The 25,390-nt window shown below is 35.3% G+C and overlaps 2 protein-coding genes across 6 annotated transcripts; both read left to right on the forward strand.

Annotated features, from left to right (window-relative positions):
• Nucleotides 1–1,606: 1,606 nt before the first annotated feature.
• LOC114295319 (CHD3-type chromatin-remodeling factor PICKLE-like) lies at nt 1,607–18,702 on the forward strand. 4 transcript variants are annotated; one of them, XM_082901400.1, is made up of 20 exons: nt 1,607–1,851; nt 1,946–2,024; nt 2,104–2,170; nt 3,793–3,875; nt 3,982–4,083; nt 11,182–11,483; nt 11,559–11,693; nt 12,206–12,272; nt 12,362–12,396; nt 13,290–13,344; nt 14,099–14,184; nt 14,287–14,395; nt 15,807–16,001; nt 16,339–16,536; nt 16,703–16,853; nt 16,949–17,054; nt 17,168–17,242; nt 17,438–17,499; nt 17,635–17,708; nt 18,268–18,702. In XM_082901400.1, exons 7-20 carry the CDS (start codon nt 11,659–11,661, stop codon nt 18,445–18,447), a joined length of 1,428 nt encoding a protein of 475 aa, XP_082757526.1. In that variant the 5' UTR covers nt 1,607–1,851; nt 1,946–2,024; nt 2,104–2,170; nt 3,793–3,875; nt 3,982–4,083; nt 11,182–11,483; nt 11,559–11,658; the 3' UTR covers nt 18,448–18,702. The 4 variants fall into 4 exon arrangements, with proteins under 4 accessions (XP_082757526.1, XP_082757529.1, XP_082757527.1 ...); XM_082901401.1 differs by having other exon boundaries at nt 1,621–1,851; nt 2,104–2,164; XM_082901403.1 differs by lacking the exon at nt 15,807–16,001.
• On the forward strand, nt 18,392–25,390 carry LOC145789018 (uncharacterized). Of its 2 annotated transcripts, none has more exons than XM_082901405.1 (6): nt 18,392–18,530; nt 19,392–19,727; nt 22,889–22,922; nt 23,309–23,471; nt 23,645–23,718; nt 24,183–25,390. In XM_082901405.1, exon 6 carries the CDS (start codon nt 24,216–24,218, stop codon nt 25,002–25,004), a length of 789 nt encoding a protein of 262 aa, XP_082757531.1. In that variant the 5' UTR covers nt 18,392–18,530; nt 19,392–19,727; nt 22,889–22,922; nt 23,309–23,471; nt 23,645–23,718; nt 24,183–24,215; the 3' UTR covers nt 25,005–25,390. The 2 variants fall into 2 exon arrangements, with proteins under 2 accessions (XP_082757531.1, XP_082757530.1); XM_082901404.1 differs by having other exon boundaries at nt 23,309–23,435.

Here is a 25,390-nt window from a genome sequence, read left to right on the forward strand (position 1 = left end):
TAGTCGTTCTTGATGTTGACGGTTGGGCCCACATTTCTTCTAATGATTAATCCCTCATTCGGCTAACTGTTCGTACTCGGCCTGGTCTATAGTTGATTATTCAGCCTTCGTCCCTCCGGGATGGAGCCGTATAATTCACAATTTGGTTTCTTTCCTCAAGTTATTCGGCCTCCGTGCGTAATAGATATATTCAGCCCCCACATTGACCTAGTTCATTAGCTTTCAATTCTTAGTTCTTTTGTCTCTATTTTTGTTCTATTATTTAGCAAAATTATTTATCATTATAAAATTATCGTAGTACATGGGGTGTTTCAACCAATAAGATCATGCAAAAGATGATGGATGAGGGCCAATTTTGTCTCCTACACACCCTACTAAAATGGGTCAGATTGATTCTATATATACTGTATCAATTTGTTAAAAGAGTATTATAATAAATTTTTTTTGTCTTTCAATAAAAACAATAAAATGATATTTGACTCATGAAGCCAAGTTTTGCTGGTTTGGATGGTAGTTTTAGAAAGTTATATTGATAATATTGAGAGAATATTTGCTTTGATTTTGGTTTTGAAACCAATGTGTAAAATGGGTCAGATTGATTCTATATATACTGTACCAATTTGTTAAAAGAGTATTATAATAAATTTTTTGATCTTTCAATAAAAACAATAAAATTATATTTAAATCATGAAGCCAAGTTTTGCTAGTTATTTTAAATCGGGACCAAATTGCCTGATAGCTTCAATCATTTTTAGATAAAGAACTCACATCATATAATATTTTAGTAGTTTTAATTTTAAATCGGGATCAAATTGCATGATAGCTTCAACCATTGGCCCGAAACTGCTGTAATTTACTACATTAAAAGGAATCCTAAAGTCATGTACCCATCTTGCAATCCCCGAGCTTTTGTTTAATGCCTAGAGTTTTTTTTTGATATGAAAATTGATGCTTTACTACAACAAAAAAGGTCTACGGTGACGAAAATGCATGATGAAAAAATATTTCGTCTTCAAATATACATGTTTTAGCAATAAAAATAAAATTTCCTCTCCAATTATACTATTTTTAGGGATAAAAACCAAATTTCGCCACCAAATACTTAAAATCAAATTAAACAATAGGTGACGAAAATTTTGTTCGCCTCTAAATTTTATTTTTCGTCACAAAATAATTTCTCGCCCTTGAAAAATTTGATAGAAGATTAGGCACCGTTTTGAGGATGAAATTTTTCATTACCATTATAAATAATTTTAGAAAGAAAATGGGTATGTTTGGTTTGTGTTTGAGAGATGTGTTTTAGAAATAAAAAGTACGAAAATATGTTTGGTTTGGTTTTTTTTAAAAGATGTTTTGGAAAATTATTTTGAGATAGAATTTTGGAAAAAGTGATTGATTTGATATGTGTGAGAGAGAGATTTGTTTGGAAAACTTGTTTGGTTTATAAGTTTTGAGAAATTTTTTTGGAAAAATTTGTTTGATTTGATTATTTTTGAAAACTTGTTTGTAGAGAAAATTTCTCAAAATTTTTTCAGAAAATCAAACCAAAAGAGCCCAATAACTTCATCTCCAAATATATTATTTTTAAAGAGAAAAGCCAAATTTCGTCGACAAATACTTAAAATCAATAAAAAGAAATACAATTGAAGCAACGGCCTTCTTCCCCTTCCCCCTTTCTCAACCTCGACCCTCTCCTGCTCTAATCACTGCGCTGCCCCAACACTCTCAAACCCTCCCAACAACTCTTCAATCAGAACCACTTCCTTCAAACCCTACACGATCCCAACGCCGACCTTTGCTTCTCCCTTGACGATTACTGCGACTTTGGTCCCAATTTCTTCTACCCTAATGGTGCGAAACTTCAAGTTCTATCCCCCTAATCTTCCAAGTATTGTTTTGTTTTCTAGGGTTTCTGAACTTGATTTTCGATTTCTCTGTTTTACAGGCCGAATCAGCCGAAGAACAACTCGAACCTCTCTTCGATTACCACCGTGTTCAAACCCTCGATGTTGTCTACCTCGACGGTCTGTCCTCTCTCTCTGTCTCTGTATATATATGTGTGTGTGTGTATGTCTCAGACATTTGTATTTTTGGAATTTGCAGATGATGGTTCAGATTCATCCCCAGCTTTCTCCCCCAAACGAAGGAAGCTTTGTATACCGCTGTAAAGGTCTTTACTTTTTGCAGATTTTATTGAATTTGAATGATTTAGCAACTTGGAATGTGAGTCTTTGTTTGAAGTTGATTTGAGTGTTGGTATTAATTTGATTTGAGTGTTAGAATGTCTCAACTCTTGCAAGACAATTATTATTCTGTAAAGAGACCATACTGTGTTTACATAGATCGAGTGTGAATAGATTGTTAAATATGTTGCCATTTTCTGAACCGTATCTTGCATCTTTCCTTTGAATGTTAGAAAATGCTAGTGGAGTTGGTAAAAGATAATCAGTACAGTAATGTTGCAAAATATTGTCATTTATAAGCTTTATGGATTTTCCTTTCTTATTAATTCAACTTTCTTATTATTTATCCAAAAAAAAAAAATTTGACTTTCTTATTGTTAATATTATGAACAAGATCTTCATTAAGAAGAGGAGTAAATAGAAAAACCTATTCTCTAGGAAATACAGATGTTAAAATACTAAGGTGAGGAAACTTAACCAAAAATCCTTTCAGCTTAAGTAGAAAATGTCTTGTTGTTACTCATTACTTAGAATTTTGTCTTTGTTTTTGTTTTTGTTTTTGTTTTCCTTTCTTTCTCTCTACTTGATTGATTTTTCTTCCCAATTTTATTGCAGACATTAAACCTTGGTTGTATTGTTTAGTTACATTTTTTAGTGTAAAGTAACCTAATCACATGATTGCTAGACAACAAAGTGAGTTCAGGCACGATTTTCTCTTTTCCTCCATGTTTATTTATTTATTATGACGTTAGTGACAACAGGTATTATTTGATTTCTTTATGGTTGGATCCTACAGATTTCTGGGAGTAGCAATTAACCCTCACTTTGTTTCTATGCCATTTTCTCTAAAAAAATCCTTATGGAGTGAAATCGGTGCCAAATGTTAGATATATGAGATACCTTTCTATGTACACAAGAATCATTGAAAAACATTAATTATTGAGAGAGTTATGATCATTTTTCTAAAACGTGACAGGAACAGATCAGTACTGCTTGAACCTGTATTTTCACCCCCTTGATGTGATTTTTAGACTTTTCATCCTTTTGATAAAATATCCCTAACTCAAATACCTTTCCAATGGTTCTGGTCTCACTTTGTTTGGACATCGTTTGATGCCTCTGTTCATTTTTCTAACTCAGCCTACCTGTGCTGGAGTCTGCTGATCTCACTGTTTGAATATACCAGTTTTCTTCAAAAATGAGTTCTCCATCATAAAGTGGTTTTTAGCTCTAGAGTTTTTCTTGAAATATCTTCCTAAATTATTGAACTATCTCCGGTAAAAATATCGTGATCATTTGACTTCATTTGGTATGAGCTCGTATTTTTCTTTAGAACCATTCACTGTTGAGAATATGGACAGAACATTGTAAATGGCCTATGGATAAATCTCTGGTTATGTTATGCAACTTATAAAAGAAAATTTGAAATGAAAGTGGACTTCCATTGTATGCATCATTTCGGCTGTAATAGCACTATTGCGCACCACAACCATAAAGTGCGCAAGGAGTGCTTTATAAACATTTCTTCTATCTGCATACTAATGTCTTTTTCCTGCAGTAAAACCAGAACTATCACTAAAATGGTCTCCTCTCTTGGGATTTTTTGCAGACTATCCAACAACTAGAAGCAAAAAATCCACATCCACTTGCAATTCTCCTGAAATGTTGTGGTTGAAACTGAGAGAATGAATAGTAATAACTTCTTGATCTTTGAGAATTACACTAGTTAAGTCTAGGATTTTTACACTAGTTATGCCAAATGCGATTTGCTCACAGCTTCGCATTCCTTGTTGGACAGGAAATTATATAGGAGCAAATAACAAGAGTTTTGTTGGAACGATTGATTGTGAATAGACCACATCCTTGGGGGCTTTTGATCACCTTCATTGAGCTCATCAAGGTAACTTCAAACCACCCCCAAAGTGTTGTTTGGCCAGTCATATGTTCTCTTAAAATCTTTTCTTTTTTTTTGGTCATCTAGAATCCAAAAAAAAGATTTTTTACATAAGACGTCATTGATGAATTAGTATCCTTCAAATAAAGAATTTTTATGTGTTTATTTTCCTGAATTTTTGAAGATCGCAGCTTCAATTTTTGTATTGTAACTCAATCTTCAAATCTCCATATTGATTTTTTTTTATTAATTACAAGTCAATTGTTTTGCTATTGGGTCTGAAAATTACTTTGATTTTTCTTTAAATTTTTGACCTTGGAATCCAATGAAACAATTCTAAAATCCCAACTGAGAGCTACTTAAGCTGATTGTGAATTATTTTTTGATGTTATTTGAATTAGTATTTGTGGGTATTTGACTGCTTACTGGATATGTACATAAGAAGTTCAGTCAGCAATATAAAGCTACAATTGGGGCTGATTTTGTCACCAAAGAACTACAAATTGATGACAGGCTTGTCACTCTAATCCCAACTGAGTGTAATTTTCAGAATCATAGGGGACAATTCATATTTCAATCAAACCTTAGGAAGTGTATTTGTAATTTACCCTTTATATTATCTATTGTTATGTATCATCTCATATGTCATTTTTTTTTCTTTTTTTTATTCGAAGAAAATTTCATTCAAGAAAGCCAAACGTCACTTACAAGAGTCCATCCAACTCAAAACTTACACCAAACAAGTGAAAATAAAGCGAGAAGCACGAAGGAGAGAAAAGTATGAAAATATTCAGACGCACATTTTGTGCTTGTGCTCGTATTGCGAAGCGGAGCCGATCATAAAAGTTCGACAATAGAGAATGTCCGAGATAAATCATAGATCCTAACCACAGAGAGGGTAAACTTAACAATCCCACATTGATGGACTCTAAATAACCAAACAAACAGTAGAACAAAACATAAAAGAAACCAAAAAAAACACGAACAAATCCACAACCAAACAAACTATTGGCAGCGGCGCAAATCCTGCGGTGGTGAAGGCGGTGGGAAAGAGGGGCTGAGATTCCGGCAGAGAAAATGGGATCTGGGGAAACATCCGGTAGATCTGAGGAAGGTGATGATGGCTAAAAACATGAGGTGGATGAGGAGGCGACGTCGGCGGGAGGCAGAGAAGAGGCGTGACAGCGGATCTGTGTAGGCCACTGTCGGAGTTAAAATGAAGGGGAGAAAGAAACACCTCACAAAGGAGGAGAGGGTGGAAAGCCAAAGCTTCCAAGTTATTAGATAGCAAAGCAACGAAAGAAAAGAGAAAAAAAGGGGTAGGGGGAGGGGAGAGGAGGGCAGAGGCCGCCAGAACCCCCTCCTCCACCGCCAACTGTTACAGCCTTTGAAAATCCTAGGAGAAGAAAAGTCTAGAGAGAAGCTCTCAAACTAGAGAGAGAGCTGAGAAGCATGGACACGGACACGTGACACGACACGAGTACGACACGGACACGCCGACACGTTAATTTTCAAAAAATGCAGGACACGACACGAGGAGGACATGCATGAAATACATAATTTTATATATTTATTATATGTTATATATATATGAATATATCATTCAAAGATAATAAAAAATGCAATATGACACTAATTCTTATAAATTTATATGGTTTTTATTTTATTATTGTATCTTAAGTTGTTTTGTTCAAACTTATAATTAGTTTTACGTATGTCTAATCGTTAGACACGTGTGTTTAAACGATTGACACGTGTGTCCTTCAAGTGTCCAAAGAGTGTTCAAGTCTTTAAACAATAGGACACGTTTTGAAGAGTGTCGGACACGTGTCCTGAGAGTGTCCAAAGAGTGTCGGTGTCCGACACGTACCCGACACGGATACGTCACCTTCCTAGAAGTGTCCGTGCTTCTTAGGCTGAGATGGAGCATACTTAATTCATCTCATATGTCATTCTATCATTCATATAATGAGTTTCACTATTAATATCTATCTTCGTTGCAAAGGTGGAGACAGATGATACGCTAAAAGTAATATAAAAAAAGAGAAAAATATATAGAAGCTCATTTTTTAGACTTATTGTAATAGTAATACAACAAATTCAGACTTAACTACCTAGAAATTATCTAGAATTATCATCTCATGGTTCAAATTTATTCTACACTTGGACTCCCACACTACACAAATTCAATCTCAACCACACATTCCCATGTGGAGTAGTTAAAATGGGGTTCATAGACTTGCTCTATTTTTATGATCCCATTATATGTAAAAAAAAAAGTGATTGACTAATAATTAAAAAAGACATGTAAAATAGAGAATTGTCTTAAATATTCCAATAGATTGTCACAACACCACCATTTCTTGTTAGGGTAGCATTAAAAATATATATATATATATATATATATATAAAATAAAATATTAAAAAAAGCTTCCAATGAGGAAGTGGGCAGTGGGAGTTAAAAGGGGCCACGCGTGAGCGTATGGTCAGCACGGAACTGAACCAAAAATTAAAACCCATTTAATTTAATTTGTTTGTTTTACGAAACCTTTTTCTTTTCTCTTTTTCAGTTTTGATGCCTTTTAGGTCCCCCTCCTTTTTTTGCCCTTCGGCTTTTTCATTTTATAAGTGCTTTTAAGGGCAGTTTTGGCAACACATCAAAAAAGTTAAAAGTCAATTTTTAATTTATTTTAGGTCACATTACTTTTCACATAAAATTGTAAAAAAAATCAAAAAATTAACTTTTAACTATCTTTCCAAAACAATCCTAAAAAAACACTAAAGCCTTAAAGACATCTTTTATTTATTTTATTAATGCATAATACAACTAGAAATCAAAAGCAACATTATATGTATCCATTAAGAATCATGGATGCATATGCTCTGTTGACCTAGTTCATTAGCTTTCAATTCTTGGTTCTTTTGTCTCTATTTTCTTTCTATTATTTAGCAAAATTATTTATTATTATAAAATTATCGTAATAGATGGGGTGTTTCAACCAATAAGATCATGCAAAAGATGATGGATGAAGGCCAATTTTGTCTTCTACACACCCTACTAAAATGGGTCAGATTGATTCTATATATACTGTATCAATTTGTTAAAAGAGTATTGTAATAATTTTTTTGATCTTTCAATGAAAACAATAAAATTATATTTGACTCATGAAGCCAAGTTTTGCTAGTTTTGATGCTAATTTTAGAAAGTTATATTGATAATATTGAGAGAATATTTGCTTTGATTTTGGTTTTGAAACCAATGTGTAAAATGGGTCAGATTGATTCTATATGTACCGTATCAATTTGTTAAAAGAGGATTGTAATAAATTTTTTGATCTTTCAATAAAAACAATAAAATTATATTTGAATCATGAAGCCAAGTTTTGTTAGTTTTAATTTTAAATTGGGACCAAATTGCCTGATAGCTTCAATCATTTCTAGATAAAGAACTCACATCATATAACATCTTAGTAGTTTTAATTTTAAATCGGGATCAAATTGCATGATAGCTTTAATCATTGGCCTGAAACTGTTGTAATTTACTACATTGAAAGGAATCCCAAAGCCATATACTCATCTTGCAATCCCATAGCTTTTGCTTAATGCCTAGAGCTTTTTTTGATATGAAAATTGACGCTCAAAGCATGTGTTTACATTTTATATTAAAGGGGCAGTAATTTTATATGGTTACACACACAAAGAATAAGGATAGAGCAAAATTTAAATGAAGCACATGATACGTGTGCTTCAAGCGCCTTTTCTACTGTGCCTCGCCTCAAACTGTCTGAAGCGTCTCATGTGCGCCTTAGTGAGCCTCGTGCCTAAGCGCGCCTTTTAAAACACTGGTCATAACAATGCTTGTATTCAGGTCTTCAAATCCCTACTAGCAAGAAACTTCAAATATTCACTTTTTTTTTTGAAAGGCAAATTACCTACACCTCTCTTGAGATTTAACTAAATTACAGATTCCTCCAGGGTTTCAAAAATTACATCCCATTCCTCAAGGTTTATATTCGCATGACAATTTAACCCCCACCGTTAAATAAACATTAAGAATGGTTAGCTAACATCACCAAAAAATAAATTGATGGACGATATTGCCCCTGCTGAAATCTCTTTGATAAATCAACAAAATTTACAAAAGAATTACGTTAGATGGAAAAAAAAAAAAAGTTTTTGAAACCATGCTTGATTTGTTGTTTGGAAAAAATTTCAAAATAAAATAAAATAAAATAAAAACTAATTTAATAAAAATAAATATGAAAAAATATATTTAATTTGTAAAAATTATTTCTAACCACCAAAAGATAAAATTATATAAAAATAATAGTTATTTTTTATTTTTTATTTCTTAACCAAATTAATTTTTAATTTTTTTAAGAATAAATTTCAAAAAATCAAATCAAACATATTTTACGAATTTTTGACAAGTCATATCTTATATTTTTAACTTATTTAATTATTTGTTAATTTTATGATATTTTCACCATCGGACACTACAACATATAAGAGTTTTAGAGACCAATTTTTTTGATCTCTAAAAGTGAAAATTTTGTTATAAAAGACATTTAGGGACTAATTTCTATCGTCGTCGCCCTAAAAAGTCAAAAATAAGGCTTTTAGCGATAAAATTTCGAAAATGTCAATAATAAATGGACTTTTAGGGAGAAAATAATTTGGTCTCAAAATAGTTTATTTTTTGAGACAAAATTTGATACCAAAAATATAATAATTAATCAATAATGTTCAATTTTTGACGCTAAAAATATGACATTTTTCGCAACAAAAATATTTGGTACCTTAAAAATAATTTTATTCCTAAATTTTGGTTTCTAAAACTTTAATTTTTTGTAGTGTGACAAGTGTTTTTCCATTTTAATTTTGCATTTCATAACTTATTTAAAAATGATAATTTAGCTAAACCTTAGGAGGGAATCTACAATTTAGCTAAACCTTAAAGGCGGTATAGGTAATTTTCCCTTATTTGTCAAAAAGCGTTTTAGTCGATTTATGATATCTGTTAATGGCGTTAATTGCGACAGGACGGGATGTAATTTTTAAAACCTCAGGGGAAGTTTGTAATTTTGTTAAATTTCAAGGGAGGTGTAGGTAATTTTCCTTTTTTTTTTAAAATAGTATGGATGTAATTATAAGTGCAAACTACACATACCACCATCAACTATGACCCATTGTTACTTCTTCCTTCCAATAAAAAATTGCTAAATTTTATATTATTAATCTTTTGATTTGTTTCAATCTAAACTTTTTGCTACCATTTTGTTATGAAAAGACAAAAGCAACATGAAATATGTGTGTCCACAACTCAAGTCATTTTCCACCATTTTCCTGACAAAATGTGGAAATTGAAATGACAAGAACCCAAAATTGAACATATATATAGATATAAACAAAACTTGTAACTTGCCCTAATTATATAACCATCCATGGTTGTCATGCAACAACCAGCTAGCAACTTATAACAAACCATTTCCGGTCAATTCCCACATAAAAGACATCAGATCAGACTACAGGTCATTGGGCTTGTTTCACACACAAAAACACACAATGCATCACCAATAAGGGCTCCTGCATTTTCAATAGGCAACACCAGTAAGAACTCAAGTCCCAATTGTTTTCTTAAAAACTTTGTCGTTCATAATTTTAGTTGAAGAGATGCTGCGATGAATTTGTTGTGTTTGGTAGCAAAAAACATGAGCAACCCAAAATACTCCCCAAACTCACAAATGAACTTCAAGGCCACATTGTCTCAACTAGCCACTATTTTTCAGGCATGTTGGAAGTGAGATATATTTAACTCCTGAACAAGAAATGAGAAAGGTACTCCACCGTCATTGCATTCTCAAGATCATTAGTGACTGCAGGTAACATGTATTGACCAGGGCAAATTTAATCTTCAAAATTGTTCCATTGAGACAAACATAATGAAGGATCAAATTCGTGGAAAACTTCAACTCAAAACACAATGAAACACAAAACTTCAATTTTTTTACCTAGCAAGGTAATAATAAAATTCAGCATAATTCAATAAAAATAGAAAATTACAACAATAGCAAAAGCTGAGAATTAAGAACACTATCACATATTGCAAACCAATAGTTCATTCAAGAACCAAAACAGCCTAAAACTACACGTCTCACTGCAACACAAGTTGTCTATAACCACGTTTGTTAGACAACATTTATTGAAAAACGGTGTAGAAGACAAAGTGAAATTGTTATCCTCTCTTATACACACGCATTCGACTTTATAACGGTGCTCTGTCTCCCAAAGTCTCCATTACGGGTGCAACTCAGGCGGGTTCGGTCGGGTTGGGAGGTTGTCCAAACCCAGCCCAAGTTATGCTGAGATCTGCTAAGGCCCGAATTATAACCTGAGGTTGCCTACCCAAGCCCAACCCGAATTGCCCGAATTGTAAATAAATTTCATTTTTTTTTTTTTTTTTTGTGCAGCTACATTATTAAATTAATAAAATTTGACTCTATTTAATTTTTTTATTTATTTATAGAAAATCATTAATAGCATCAAAATAAATAATTTATATAATATACGAGAAAGATGCCGCTATATTATTTGTATATATAATATATATTCAATATGATTTAATAATCTAAATTATTTTAATATCATATAATGGCTAATAATTTATATATATTTAATATTTTTATATATCTATATATATAATTCAGATTTCAAGTTACTCGGGTTGTTTGACGTCTTTGCCCAAATACGTCCAAATTTAATTCAGACTTTTGAATTTTTATCAAAATCTATATTAAATTTGAAAATATCTTGTTCAAACCTTAAAAAAATTCAGGCTGAGTTCAGGTTGATTGGGTTGAGCCCGCCCAAGTTGCACCTTAGTCTCAATTTTGTTTGCTCTCTTCATCTCTCTCTCTTCTCGTTTTCTCTCACCATCCAAGGTCTAGGGTTTTTTCTGTCTCTCTTCATTCTCCTCAAGCTAAACTGCCTCAACAAAGTACTTGTTCAGATCTAATTCTAAATCCATCGATTCTTGAATCGATTTGGTTGAAATTTCGTAACGGTTTTTTGTTTTTCTTGATTCTAATTCTGATAATTTTGCAGAGGAAGATAGACCAGTTGAGTGAAGAAGGATCGAGATCATCGGGATTGAGATTGGGACCGGGACTGAGACTGCGATTGGTCGAGTCGAAACAAGAGGAGGTGAGGAGATAGGTTGATTCACAGGAATAATAGAGAAGATGATAGTGAGGACAGTTTAGAGGAGAGCGTGAATGATGAGGACGACGATGACGATGGAATCGCCGCTGCATTGCCAATCTAGGGTTTCATTGGAGCTCTAGGGTTTTAGAGCCCCTCGACTCGTCATGGCCACTCCGTTTCACCTGCCCGTCACTGCTGCTCAGGTCCTCTCTCTCTCTCTCTATATATATATATATATTCACTCTCTCTCTCTAAAAAGATGGGTCTTTGGATTTCAGGTTGGGACGTACTTTGTTGGGCAGTATTACCAGGTACTTCAGCAGTAACCAGATTTTGTTCACTAGTTTTACAGTGAGGCCAGCACTATGCTTCGTATTGATGGGAACTCAAGAGAGACAGCCACGACAATGCTGGTATTGTCTTTTTAGATTCTCTCAGTATGTTTGTGAGTGTGTGTATGTATTTGAATTATAATTGAGGGTAGATTTCCAACAATCAAATGATGAGAACTACACTTTTGAAGCGGGGAATGGGTTTTTGTTGTCTGTCATACAATTCTAGTATCAAATTTATTGATGTTTTGCAGAATTATACACATTTGTGGAAATGTCAAACAATCAAATGATGAGAAATTCACCTTTTTTTTTTAATTTTTTTTTTTTGTTGAATTTTATTCTCAACAGCTATAGAATTGAACCTCTCATTCAGTTTCTTTAGAAGCATGTTTAATTTTATGACCTCAATGGTATAATAGTAACATGATGGATTGCATTGTAGCATATATGAGTTAACCATTGGGGAAGAATGTTCTGTTTTCGTTTTCTTTGAGGGTTGTTTCCACGTCCTCCGAGAAAATTAAGAAATGAATAATAATCTTTTTTAGTAATTAAATTTCCTTACACATTTGTGTATCTTTCTTGTGAAGGTCCTGTATAGGGAACTGGAAGCTCATCTTAAATTCATATCATGACATATTTGAAGAGAGAACAGAGGTGAGCATTGTTATGATCATTTGTAAGTGTGTTTGTTTGGTTTGGCATTCTTTTTCTTTGTGCTAAATATTTGAGGATATTTTGTTTAGATTGATTTGAAGGACAAGTGGAGAAATATGATACGGTATTGACTTTTCTAAAAGGATTCTGCAGTTGTTTGTATTATAGTTGTGGTATGCCCTTTTATCTTGCTTTTCTCCTTGCATACCCCTGAGTTCATTTAAGTGAGGTTCTTAAAACATAAAGGGTTGGCAATAAATTCTAATTTATTTGACGTATCGTTTCAGGGACTTCTGTAGACTGTATATGATATTTGTACATCATGTTCTATACTTGTAGTCAATATCCTAACATTCTAATATTCAAAGAATGATTGGGAGGATAGTTCTTGAAGGTTGATTTTGTCTTCATTGCTTAAATACAATAACTTTCCACCAACAATATCTCTGCACTACTCAAGTTGGAGATTGTTATGCATCTTAAGTTGTTTAAGTTGTTTATGTACCAAAAATATATATATATATATATATATATATTAAAGACTCAAAAATTACTGGAATAAAGCTCCCCTGCCCCTTCTTTGTTTGTGAATACACGAATGTGTTATGCATTTTTTTTTTATCAGCTTGAATGTGTTATGCATAATAAAGCTTTTCAAGCATAGGTGGGTTTTGGGTTCAACTTGTTTGGTTCTGCAGAATTTGGGGAAGCTCTAGTATGGCTTGAGATGGAACTGAGCCAAAGAACCTTTTTCCACCATCACTTAGCATACTTGTCAGCGGCATAGTGACTTGGCTTTATAATTTCGTATATTAAGATATATTATGCTTCTCTAATTTTATGCTCTGTTTTTTTATTCTGAGGAATATATTCTTTAGACTTTTGAGACCCAAAAAACAAAAAAGTGTCTAACCCTCGTGTTATTTACAAATTGCAATCGTATATTCTTTCTTTGCAATATGCTCTTTTTTACGTGTACTACATGCAGTAAACTTGACTTCACATGTTATTTTACAGATTGCAATTGTATGACTTAGTTGAGCACAAGGTTCAAGGTGATGGTAATTGTCAGGTTATTTGTTCTTCTTTCTCCGCTTCTAAATAGTAAGTTGAGTATACATACGTACAAATATATATTGTTTACCCCAAATCGCAACTATTTAAAGCAAAATAAACTTTTTCTTCTTGTGTGCGCAAGTGGTGGAGAAGTGGTTGGTAGCAACATTTGTTGCATTTGACATAATGTCAAAAGATATGGGCCTGAAAAGTAATAGAAACATTATTATGTGTCTTCATAAAGGGTTAGGGTGGTCATACAGTCATTGAGAGGGGAACTAAAATTTACCCCTTGTTTTATACAATTTCAATATTTCGTTTAGAGCAGGGGACTGGACTTATTTATACCATGTCTTTTTTGTCTCATTTTGATGTATTATTGTATGAGTTTTGCATGTCACTAGGTCCTCAGTATGTCAGCATGTCCTCGGAATTTCTCTACTTTAATAGTCACTTTGAAATCTAATGCCTTCTTGTCATGTAATCTGCGTTTTAATGCATATGCCATTTGTTTCTTGTTTAAAATTATAGACTCCTATTTCAGTTATAAATGGTGTAAAGTAATTGTCACTACAACAAAACTGAAATTTTAAGGTGGCTAAAAACACCTCAACAAGTACTCTGTACTGACTGAGTCATAGGTGTAGTTTTAATTGGCAAACTCAAGTTGTTGATCTGATTACTTTATGTTGCAGCAATCGTACTTCTGCTTCTTTTTTGTCTTGAAAGTAGTAATTCATCTTTTATAGACTAACTGAAACATATCCTAGGGAACCTTCTGTGTAGCATCATGGCAAGGAATAGAAGTTGCTGTGAAAAAACTTGGGGAGGAAGTGACTGCTGATGAGGATAAAATGTGAGTTGTCCATATGATGGCATTTTCATTTTGTTTACATTATTTTCTGAACTTTTGGTTTTCATTTTGCTTTTTGTTGATTTTGCTCCGGAGGGCTTTCAGCGATGAGCTTGAATTGCTTCAGAAGATACGACATCCAAATGTAGTCCAATTTCTGGGTGCTGTAACACGAAATACCCCAATGATGATTGTGACAGAATATTTACCCAAGGTCTTTCTCAATTTTTTGAGTACTCACTTCTTATTAAGTGGCACTTGATAGTCAACTTTTTGCTGATTTCCAGCTTATTAGATTGCAGATTTAATATTCTTTATTGTTTATGGAGCAGTAGGAGTTCTTCTTGTCCTAGCTATTTGTCCTTGTAATTGCAGTTGGTGTTGTTTTTGCTATTTCCAATTCTTTCTTACCCTTTGCTGAATTTGACCTCTTCTTAATGCTTGTGTTTCAAATATATATTCAATCTTTGAACTTCAATTTTTATGGTGGTTTGTGTCAACAGAAGGTGAATTCTTTTGATGTCTTCCATCTCAGAATTGGACTGCTATTTACACTGAGCAATGCTTTTTATATCTTTTAACATGTCATCTAATGCTGTATATGGATGTGAAGATTCCATCTAGCAAGTGCTTCTTGTTTTGATTTTTTTCAAGATCTTGAGCTTAATTCTCATTAGAGTGAGCTTACTTCTCAGAAGAGTTGGGTCCCCTCTTCTTTCCAAAGCCAACAACTGCAAACAATTGTGAGAATATGTTGTATATTAGGAATTAGGAATTAGTGTAAATATTAGGAATTGGTTATGGATTTAGGAATTATATTGTATATTAGGAATTAGGAATTAGTGTACTTTTCATAATTGGTTATACTAGGAATTAGTGTGAATAGGAATCTTTGTATTTCCTTTTTCGCTAATTCCTAATATAACCAATTATGCCATATATACAAAAATTCCTATTTACACTAATTCCTAATATAACCATTATGCTTTATATACAGTGTATTCTCACAACAAGAAGTGCACAAGTCATTAACAAATTACAACATTGATTCTTGCTGAGAAAAAAAGAGTTGAATAGGAATATATATATATACAGTAATGCTACAGAGCTCGAATATAGGGGCTCGAATTTGGCTCGAAATTAGGGGGAAGAAGGAGGAGGAGGAGGAGGAGGAGGAGGAGGAGAAGAAGAACTCAACTGGAGGGGCCAACAAAATCGGGCGGAGGCGGCGGCGGGCGGAGGCAGAGGTGGAGGCGGGGCTGCAATGCCGACGAGCGATGAGGGACGAGCTGCGAGATCGGCCGACGAGCTGGGACGCCGACGGGCTGCGATGCCGACGACGACCTGCGTTCTCGCTCTCGTCTCTGTGTTCTCTCTCTCGCCTCTGTTCAACTCAACGAAGAAGAAGAAAGAAAAGGAAGGAAAAAAAAAAAAAAATCAAAACCCAAACGACGTCGTTTTGGGTTTTGAGCCAAATTCGAGCCCCTAATTTCGGGCCCTCAAACATTATTCATATATATATATATAAAATAAAATTCAATCTCAAATTTTCAACATTTTGGGTTTTAGATTACAAAGTTCCCCCCCTCTCCTCTCTCTCTCTCTCTCTCTCTCTCTCCATGAAGCCCTCAACTTCAATCTCTCTCTCTCTCTTGAGGTTCGGGACGTTGTTGATGCGGAAGGTCAAGAGATGCTTCACGTGTTACAAGCCGACAGATCACGGTAATGGTGAGAAGTCGCCGAAGAACTGTAACTATTACAGTGAAATGAGTGCCGAGGAGAAGAATGAGAAGATAACCTCTGCCATTAGCTACTGCGAGGTTAGTGAACATTAGTCTCGTTGGTGTGTTATTGTTGAAAAAAATATTTAATAGTTTTGAACCTCATTTTTATTTGGGAGAATTTCGAAAAAGTGGAAAGTAAAAAAAAATAATTTTTAAATGATGGTATAAGATTTATTTGCATTATCTAATGCATAAATCATTTGTACCTCCATCATTTTGAAATTATTTTTCTACTCTCCAATTTTTTGATATTCTGCCTTTTTATTTTCACCATTCCAACTGGGTATCTGGCCTGTCTTATTATGATATCTTTGTTGTATCTTATTTTATGCTTTTTGGTTTTAAGGAAACTAAAGTTGCACATATGCTTTAGGTAGCAAATTTTGAGTACATTGATGAAGTGGAAGCAGCAGCAGAAGAGGAAGCACGAAAGGCATCAACTGAAAATAAAACTACCACCAACAACCCAGATAGAGCTATCTACTGGGAAGAGTTGTTGAAAGACAGATATGAAGTACACAAGGTTGAAGATTTTAATGCCATGGGCAAGGGGAATAGACGCCGTAAACAGGTATTTTACATCATTTTAAAAGGTACATTGCCTTTGTAATCAATTTAATTTGCTTGCACAGAGGGTTTGTCTTCTAAGCCCTTGTGTGCATAATTCTTTATCATCATTGGAGAATTAATCCACATTGCATTGTTATGTTTCTCATGTGCTCTTGGGGCTCATTTAGATGGTGTCTGTAGAAGACGAGGACCTTGCTGGTTTGGAAGATGTACGTTCCGAAGGAGAAGACGATAACTATGAAGCTGAGTTAACTGATGAAGAAACAGCTGCATCTGGAATTCTAACTGGGAGGAGGCCTTACAGAAAGAAAATCTGTGGTATTGTTTTGTGTAGCTAGTATCATCCTAATACGATAATTTGAAGAAATTGGTGATCATGTTTGATCATAGGCCCTTTTTCCAATTATTTGCAGTGGATAGTGCTGAATCACTTCCCTTGATGGAAGGTGAAGGGAGATCATTTAGAGTAAAGGGATTCAATCAAAATCAAAGGGCTGCATTTGTTCAGATTATGATGAGGTTTAGTTTTGGATGTATATTTAAATGCAGAATCAACTTGTTTTATTCGTATTCTAATAAATGATATATTTGTGCTCGTATGATGGTCTTTAATGATATAGATTGTTTGACAGATTTGGAGTTAGGGAGTTTGACTGGGCAGAGTTCACGCCACGCTTGAAGCAAAAGACTTGCGAAGAAATTAAAGAGTGCGCAATATAATATCTTCTTAATATTTGGAATCTTCTTGATTAGTGACTTGTAGTGATGCTAAAATGTGACTGCAGCATTTTTGTTAATCGAAAATTTTCATATTTTTATTTTTATTTTTTATTATTTATTTATTTATTTGCAATTTTGTAGCAGTGGGATGCATTGATTTATGGTTAATCTTTGTTGTCCAGATATGGGACTCTTTTCTTGACACACATCGCTGAGGATATTACTGACTCACCAACCTTTTCAGGTGATTATTTATTCTAGTTAGTTTTTTTGCTGCTCTTTCTACATCTTTTATGACCTCTCTCTCTCTCTCTCTCTCTCTCTCTCTCTCTCTTTATCTGCTATTAATTTGTTGTTCTCACTCATTATTTTGCTGCAGATGGTGTTCCTAAAGGACTAAGGATAGAAGATGTACTTGTTAGGATTGCAGTGTTACTTCTGATAAGGGACAAAGTAAGTTTTGTATGCTTGATGAAAGAGTTCCACTTGGTTGGTTAGTACTTTTGTAGCTTTGGATTTTTAAAAGAGTGGTCAACTTGGGATTTTTAAAGCTATGATTTGTGTGGACTGTTGTTCTCCTATCCCTCCTTATTTCAAATAGTGTTTAAATGGTGAAAGCCTGGTTTTTCCATTTTTAACTTCCTAACATATAGGTCTAGGATGCGTGACATGAGTCTAAAGCATTGGTGTTTTTCATTTAAAAAATTCAATTTAAAAAAAAATTACAATAAGCCGAACTCTTAGTTGAAGCAATCCATGTATGCACATTGGCATGGATTCAAAAATCCATAGAACCTTAATTTTGAAATGCTAACTCATTGCACAGAAGTCTAAAAAACTATAATCCTTTCCATCGGTAGTATCATGGTATGCCCCCTTAACATCTATCAAGCAGTCCTTAAATGTAAATGTTGCTTCAATGAAGATTTAGAAATATCATATATTGAATCTTAAAACTGTCGTGGTAATTTTATTTAAAATTTTAACTATAAACCTTTTTGTACAATGATAGGTGAAGGCTGCATCGGAAAAGCCAGGCACTCCCCTTTTTCCAGATGACATAGTATCTCGTTTTCCAGGATTGAAGAGGGGAAGGTTTTGGAAAGAGCATCATGATCTATTACTACTCCGTTCTGTATTAAAGAATGTTTCTTTTTTATGTTTATTTCTCTTCTGTTCTAAAAGGAGGTAAATTGAACGAAATGGAGATAGAAAGGAAGATGCATCCTTTATAAAGAAGGGAAAGATATGAGAGAAGTATTAAAGTACATAGCTGTAAGTTATAGTTTGATGGGAATTTTATGTGTTGGTGACAATTATTTTTTGATTTGTTTAATTTGATTGCCAACCACGGTTTTAGATTGTGTTATGCTAATTTGGTGCAAAACATTTTCTAGATACACTCTGAGTTACTTGAGAAAAAATAAATAAATTCATTTTCAAAGTATATATTGAATAGAAGTGATGATGTAGGCAGTACAGTACTAGCTATACTTGTCAATGAGTTTAAAGTTTATGTTTCAGTTAATGTCCTAAAAGCATGCCATAGCTATTGACTTCCACGTCTTTGATATGATGGACTCTTGCTGGTAACACCCTATGGCAATTGATTGTATTGCTTATCATTTATATGTTTATTTTTACTAATGTTATTGTTAACCATGAGCTTCTGATTTTATGTATGTTTCTCTGACAAGCATTTTTTCGTTGCTTTTTGATATTGGAAATAAAATGGTCATTGGATGGGCTCAAGCCTTGTAAACTTGAATAATTCCAAAAGTGGATTTTGACAAAATACAAAGACGGGACAAGAAATACATTTTTTATATGTGAATTTATGCGTCTATGGAAGTACTTGTGTGTTTGAGTGAATGTCTGTGTCATGTGCATTATTTTTTCAGAACTATAGGGCAAGTCGCACTTCCATAGCATGTCACATCCCCAATGTTTTATGTGAGTGCCAAACACCAAACATTCTGGCACAAATTTCCAAAATAAAAAATCTATAAGAAGCTCCATAAGTTACACCAAACAAGCCCAAACTTTGATAGGATTAGTCGTAAGATAAGTGCTCATAGTTTATATATGATAGATATTAACAATCTATGTTCATAACTAATATGGTTGGATGTGAAGGCATGGCTATGGAAGGTGGCAAGCTATTGTTGATGACAAGGACCTGAAGGTTCAAGAGGTCATTTGTCAGGAGCTGAATCTTCCGGTTGTAACTCTCCCTGTACCAGGAGCATCTCAATCACAAGATGGTGCAAATGTGGTTAGTGCTGAAACTCCTATGAATGAGACAAAGGGAACTGTTGTTGGGAACGATTTAGCAGTTGATGCTGCAAACAGAGCACCTGACGCTGCAAATCGATCACAGTTATTTCAAGATTCTTCGTCATTATATCATTATAGAGAGATGCAGAGAAGATAGATTGAATTTATCAAGAAAAAGGTTCTTTTTCTGGAGAAATTACTTGTTAAAATCCACCTACTCTCCACCTACTTCACCCACTTAAACCTACTCCACTAAACCTAACCCACTACACCACTACCACCTCACCTACTCCACTAAACCTAACCCACTACACCACTACCACCTCCACTTCACCTACTCCTTACCTACTACACACTCACCCTCTTCTATATATAGGAATCATGAATCATTGTAATAAATATCAATAACATTATATCAATCAATAATACAATTCTCTATTTCTCTTTATATATTAAATTTCTACATGGTATCAGAGCTATAAGATTTAGGCCTATACTCCTTTCTTTCCGGCGGGCAGCCGGCCGGCAACCTTGCCTTCGCTGCGCGCTGGAGTTTTTTCTACACATACATTCACTTTCCTACTGCTGCACCTCCACAACCGGCAGACACCACTGCTGCAACTCCACGACTGAGCTTGCGGCCAAGAGCTTGCCTTATTTGGTACAGTTGGGTCAGACTCTTGTGGGGTTGAACATCAAGCACTGCTATGCGCTAAGCAGCAGCATCGTTGATCTGCTTGTGGAGCGCCTATGGCGATGTGTTATGCTCTCGGGATTTGGCATGCAACTCTTTTTTTTTGCAACTTACCTTCCATAAGGAAGCTGTTGGAAGAACTTTGGCCGCCCAAATGATGGGTCGTTGCTTTCTTCATCGCCATGCTTCCCTGAGAATACAGATACGGGTTCTGGTTCTAGAATTTATTTTCCATTGTCTTTTTCTGTCTCGTTGGCAGTTTGTGTTTTAATGTGGCCATGCATCGACATCATGCATCCATATCATGCATAGGCTAAGCTTTTAGTTTTTGAGTCCGTCCACTTTCAGTTTTACCTTTTCTTCCATGGTGTTGAAGCCTCGTGTTCTGCATGTGATGGTTAGGTCCCTGTTTTCCTTGTTGGGGTGGGCTAAGATTCCTTGGATCTCTTTATATTTGGTTTACTTTTGACAGTTCAAAGTTTGTGGCCTTGTTTTCGGGGGCTTTGGTCCTGGCAGCAGATTCTATTCAGAACAACTTTTGAAAAAAAAAAAAAAAAAAAAAAAAAAAAAAATCATCTCTCCTCCGTTTGATTTCCAACTCCATTATTTTTATTTATTTTTCTCCAAACCACTTTCCGTCTTTCCCCCATCTTTCATTTTTTATTTTAAATATATTTTTATTATTTTTTCTTTATTTTTTCTTTCACATTATTTTTAATTTTTTTCCAATTCCATTCATACCATATAGCTTTGCACACCAAATCATATTTTATTCATCTCAGGGATCCACCCCGATCACAATTTTACACACAAAAAAAAAAAAAAAAAAAAAACAACAACAACAAACCACCACACAACACCAACAGCTTTGTTTTCTTTTCTGCAGCCGGCCATCAACCGACCTCACTTCTTCGCCTATTCCGCCGGTCTTTTCTTCTTGCCTCCGTCCTGGGCGGCCCTTGCCGGTGCTGCCTCCGTGTTTCCCACTCCACTGGGCACGATCACTACTCCCTGCTCCTCCACTGCAGCAAATGGCGGCCCTCCAAATCGGAACATAATGGTGGCCTTCCGCTTCAGCTCCTTGTTTTCCGCCTTTAGCACACTTATCTCTGCTCGCGCATCCTTATACATGCGTTGGAGCAGAGCCAGTTGGGCGTTTAACTGCTGCACCTCATTTGCCCTACTCTGCAGCCGGTTCGACAAGTTTGTCACCGCAGTCATGGTTTCCACACATGACTTCAATGTATACTGATTGGCTTCCACATCCGACTGCACTGCCATTCTTTGCTCCACAGACCGCATCGGAAAGTTCAACGGAGCAAACCCTGGGGCGCTTGGTTGAGGTTCAGGGGCCACCGCACCCGTTATCTCTCTTGTTGACTCGTTCAGGTCGGGAAAGAGAGTGAGCAGACCACGGGATGAAGAGGCCATATTCTGGGTAGCTGAACGGGAAGAAGAGGCCATGTTTTTTGGGTTGCTGAGTGTTTCAGCGAAATAGTAATTTCAGACTGATAATGTTCGGAAGGGGAGTGTTTCAAGATTTGCAGCTCTTAGAGGCAATCTCTCAGAAAATGAAGAGTTTTTCAGAAGTTTTTTCCCAGGTTTTTTTGTCTTCGCTTCTGCCTCAAGCACAGCCTCCGCATTGGTTTATATCGACACTGACGACGCGGCCGACACGCCACTCTGTCGCTCACGTGCCTCGCCGCGTCTCTGGCTCACCTTTTGATGGCTCGACGCTTTCTGTCGGGCACGACTTTTGATAAAGTGGGTGCGCCTTTTGAGGGCGCAACTTTTGATGGCACGTCTTTTTATGGATTGGGCACGCCTTTTGATGGCACACCTTTTGAAAGATTAGGCACACCTTTTGAGGGTGCGACTTTTTAGGGGTCCGACAAGACTCTGTAAACTGTCCCGACATTAATTCCGGTTAGCTCCTTTATGGGTCCGACAAGACTCTGTAAACTGTCTCGACATTGATTCCGGTTAGCTCCTTTATGGGTCCGACAAGACTCTGTAAACTGTCCCGACATTGATTCCGGTTAGTTTCTACAAGGGTCCAGTAAGACTCTGTAAACTGTCACAACAACTGTCACAACATTGTCTGCTACAACGGTCCGACATGACCCCATAAACTGTCTTCTACATCGGTCTGACACCACCATACAGTGTCCTCTACAACGTTATGACACCCCCATATACAGTGTCCTCTACAACGTTATGACACCTCCATACCGTGTCCTCTACAACGTTATGACACCACCATCCAGTGTCTTCACCAATGGTCTGACACGACCATACAGTGTCATCTATCCTCTTTTATTTTTATGTATTTTCTTGTTTTGTAACTCTCTCCAAACTCAAGTTGGTTAGTTTCTATCCCCCTTGAGTTTGCGGGGGGCTGTTAAAATCCACCTACTCTCCACCTACTTCACCCACTTAAACCTACTCCACTAAACCTAACCCACTACACCACTACCACCTCACCTACTCCACTAAACCTAACCCACTACACCACTACCACCTCCACTTCACCTACTCCTTACCTACTACACACTCACCCTCTTCTATATATAGGAATCATGAATCATTGTAATAAATATCAATAACATTATATCAATCAATAATACAATTCTCTATTTCTCTTTATACATTAAATTTCTACATTACTAAACACAAAATACCAAAAAGAAGTCTTTGTAAGTTTATTCACAAGTTTTACTTCCTGCATATTCTTCTCGTTGGTGTGTTAATGTTGAAAAAAATATTTTGGCACTATTTGGTTGGAATTTCTAAAATACTTTTTGACCAGACAAAGAAAAATGAAGCAATTTATCTTCTGTTTAGGTTTATTTTCTTTTTGATTATTCTATTAACCAAAAATCAAAAGCATACCATCCTAATTCTTGTTTGGCGGTTTGTTTATTTCATATTCCTATGTGACTTAATCGCTACGAACTCTGAATATGGTTCTATATGAAAGAGTTGCCAGTGAAATAGACTACATAAATTGCATTCTTAGTTAACTGCAATGAAGCAATACTTAACTCATATGGTTTGTCTTTATTATTTGATGTTATTGTAGGGTGACGCAAAAGCAAATGAGACTCGTATTGAAGAGCCAGAGACTGAAGCCAAGGTTCTTGATATGCCAAGCCCATGCTCCATGGAGATTGATTCTCAAACTAATAATCAGTTACCACAAGTGATCAGTTAGTGCACCCACTGTTTCTTTAAGTTTAGTTCTGGTAAATCAAGAACAATGTTTGGCAACTCTCAATTATTAAAACCACTAGTATATTGGATTCCTTCGTGCTTTGTTGTTATCTCTTTGCATATTGATGGACCGCTGATCTTTAACATGTCAAAAGAGCCAGGGCTTGTTTAGGTAGTTAATATGATCTGACCTGTTCTTGTGCAGCTTCAGAAGAAATTTCAGCTGCTGCATGTGATGATAAACCTGATCGCTTGGAAATTGCTCGACTTTATAATGAGGTAAAATTCATATGTTGCGCTATTTAATCATAGATCATGCTAATGGCAACCTATGGAATAAGGTAGAGAAAATGCCAAAATATTTAGAATTTCAATGCTCCTTTCACATATTCCCAATTACCTTCATATACTTTCTTACACATTTTAGTGCAGTTTTTACACATATATTGAGACAAATGACTATGCAAGAACTAACAATTGTTTCTTTTGTAGGATTTTAAATAGTGCCCCATACATAAAGTTCGTATAAGCTTGTATTTGGGGGTCTTTTGCAGGATTTTAAATAGTGCCCCATACATAACATACGGATTGATATGTATCGGGATTTTAAACTTTCGATATATTTACTGATATTGTCCGATATCAACTAATATATGACTGTACTGTCAATATCAATACATATTTTGCTAGTAGTGAGGCCGAAAATTGTAATCTAACCCTTCTTCATAACTATTTTTTTGCAGAAATTAGATGTCAATGAACCTGCTTGTGAGCAAATGGAACCTAGCACCACTGGTCATTGGGAAGAAAAGGAGCTAGTCAGCAGAGATGGCCAAGCAAAGCTCAAAGCCAATGTCTTCTTCGCTTCCTTTGACCAACACAGCGACAAAGCTGTCGGAGAAAGCGCATGTGCAGCACTGGCTGCAGTCATTGCCAGTTGGCTTCAATCCAACCAAGACAACATGCCAACAAGGGCCCAATTCGACAAGCTCATAGTCGAAGGCTCCTTTGAATGGAGAAAGCTCTGTGACAATCAGGACTTGATAAACCAATTCCCCAACAAGCATTTTGACATTGAGACCGTCCTGCAAGCCAGACTTCGCCCAATATTGGTCTTGCATGTGAAGTCCTTTATCGGATTCTTCGCCCCGGAAAAGTTCGAGACATTGAAAGGAGTCATGTCTTTTGATCAGATATGGGACGAGATCAAGAAGAACGCAGAGGGTGACAATGACATGCCTAGGATTTACATAGTAAGCTGGAATGATCATTTTTTCGTGTTAAAGGTTGACGTCAACGCTTACTACATCATCAACACATTTGGTGAGCGGCTCTTTGAGGGTTGCAATCAAGCATACATTTTGAGGTTTGATGACTCGGCTTTGATGCGCGGGAAGATAGAGAAAGAAGGGGTCAGTTCCGATCAGACAAGTGGGGATGAAATTTGCAGTGGCAAAGAGTGTTGTAGAGAGTTCATGAAGAGATTTCTAGCTGCTATACCACTTAGGGAGCTTGAATTGGAAGAGAAGATGGAACCGGTTGCTTACTTCGCTCTCCACCAGTGATTACAGATAAAATTCAACATCACCACTTCATTATTAGTATCATTGTCTTCATCAGCTTCATCTACCAATCCAACTTCTTTTCTCTTCTCAAATGAGAGTATAAACAGAATGGAATATATGACTATAGACTCTGAAAAAAAAATTGGAAGAGTTTACTTTGGAGAGAGAGAGAGAGAGAGAGAGAGAGCACTAAAAGTAGCTGAGTGAAACTGAAAACTCCTCTCTTCTTCCTTTTTTTTTTATGTTTTGTTTTGTTTTTGTTTTTGTTTCTCTCTCTCTCTATGAATGAGAGAAAATATATTGAATTTGAAAGTTGGATATAGTTCAATATTGGACAAATTACACTTTATCCCTCACTTATGGATAATTATTATTTTTGCTATTAA

The sequence above is a fragment of the Camellia sinensis genome, chromosome 13 (genome assembly GCF_055761805.1).
Source record: "Camellia sinensis isolate YWXY chromosome 13, ASM5576180v1, whole genome shotgun sequence".
Taxonomy (NCBI): Eukaryota; Viridiplantae; Streptophyta; class Magnoliopsida; order Ericales; family Theaceae; genus Camellia; species Camellia sinensis.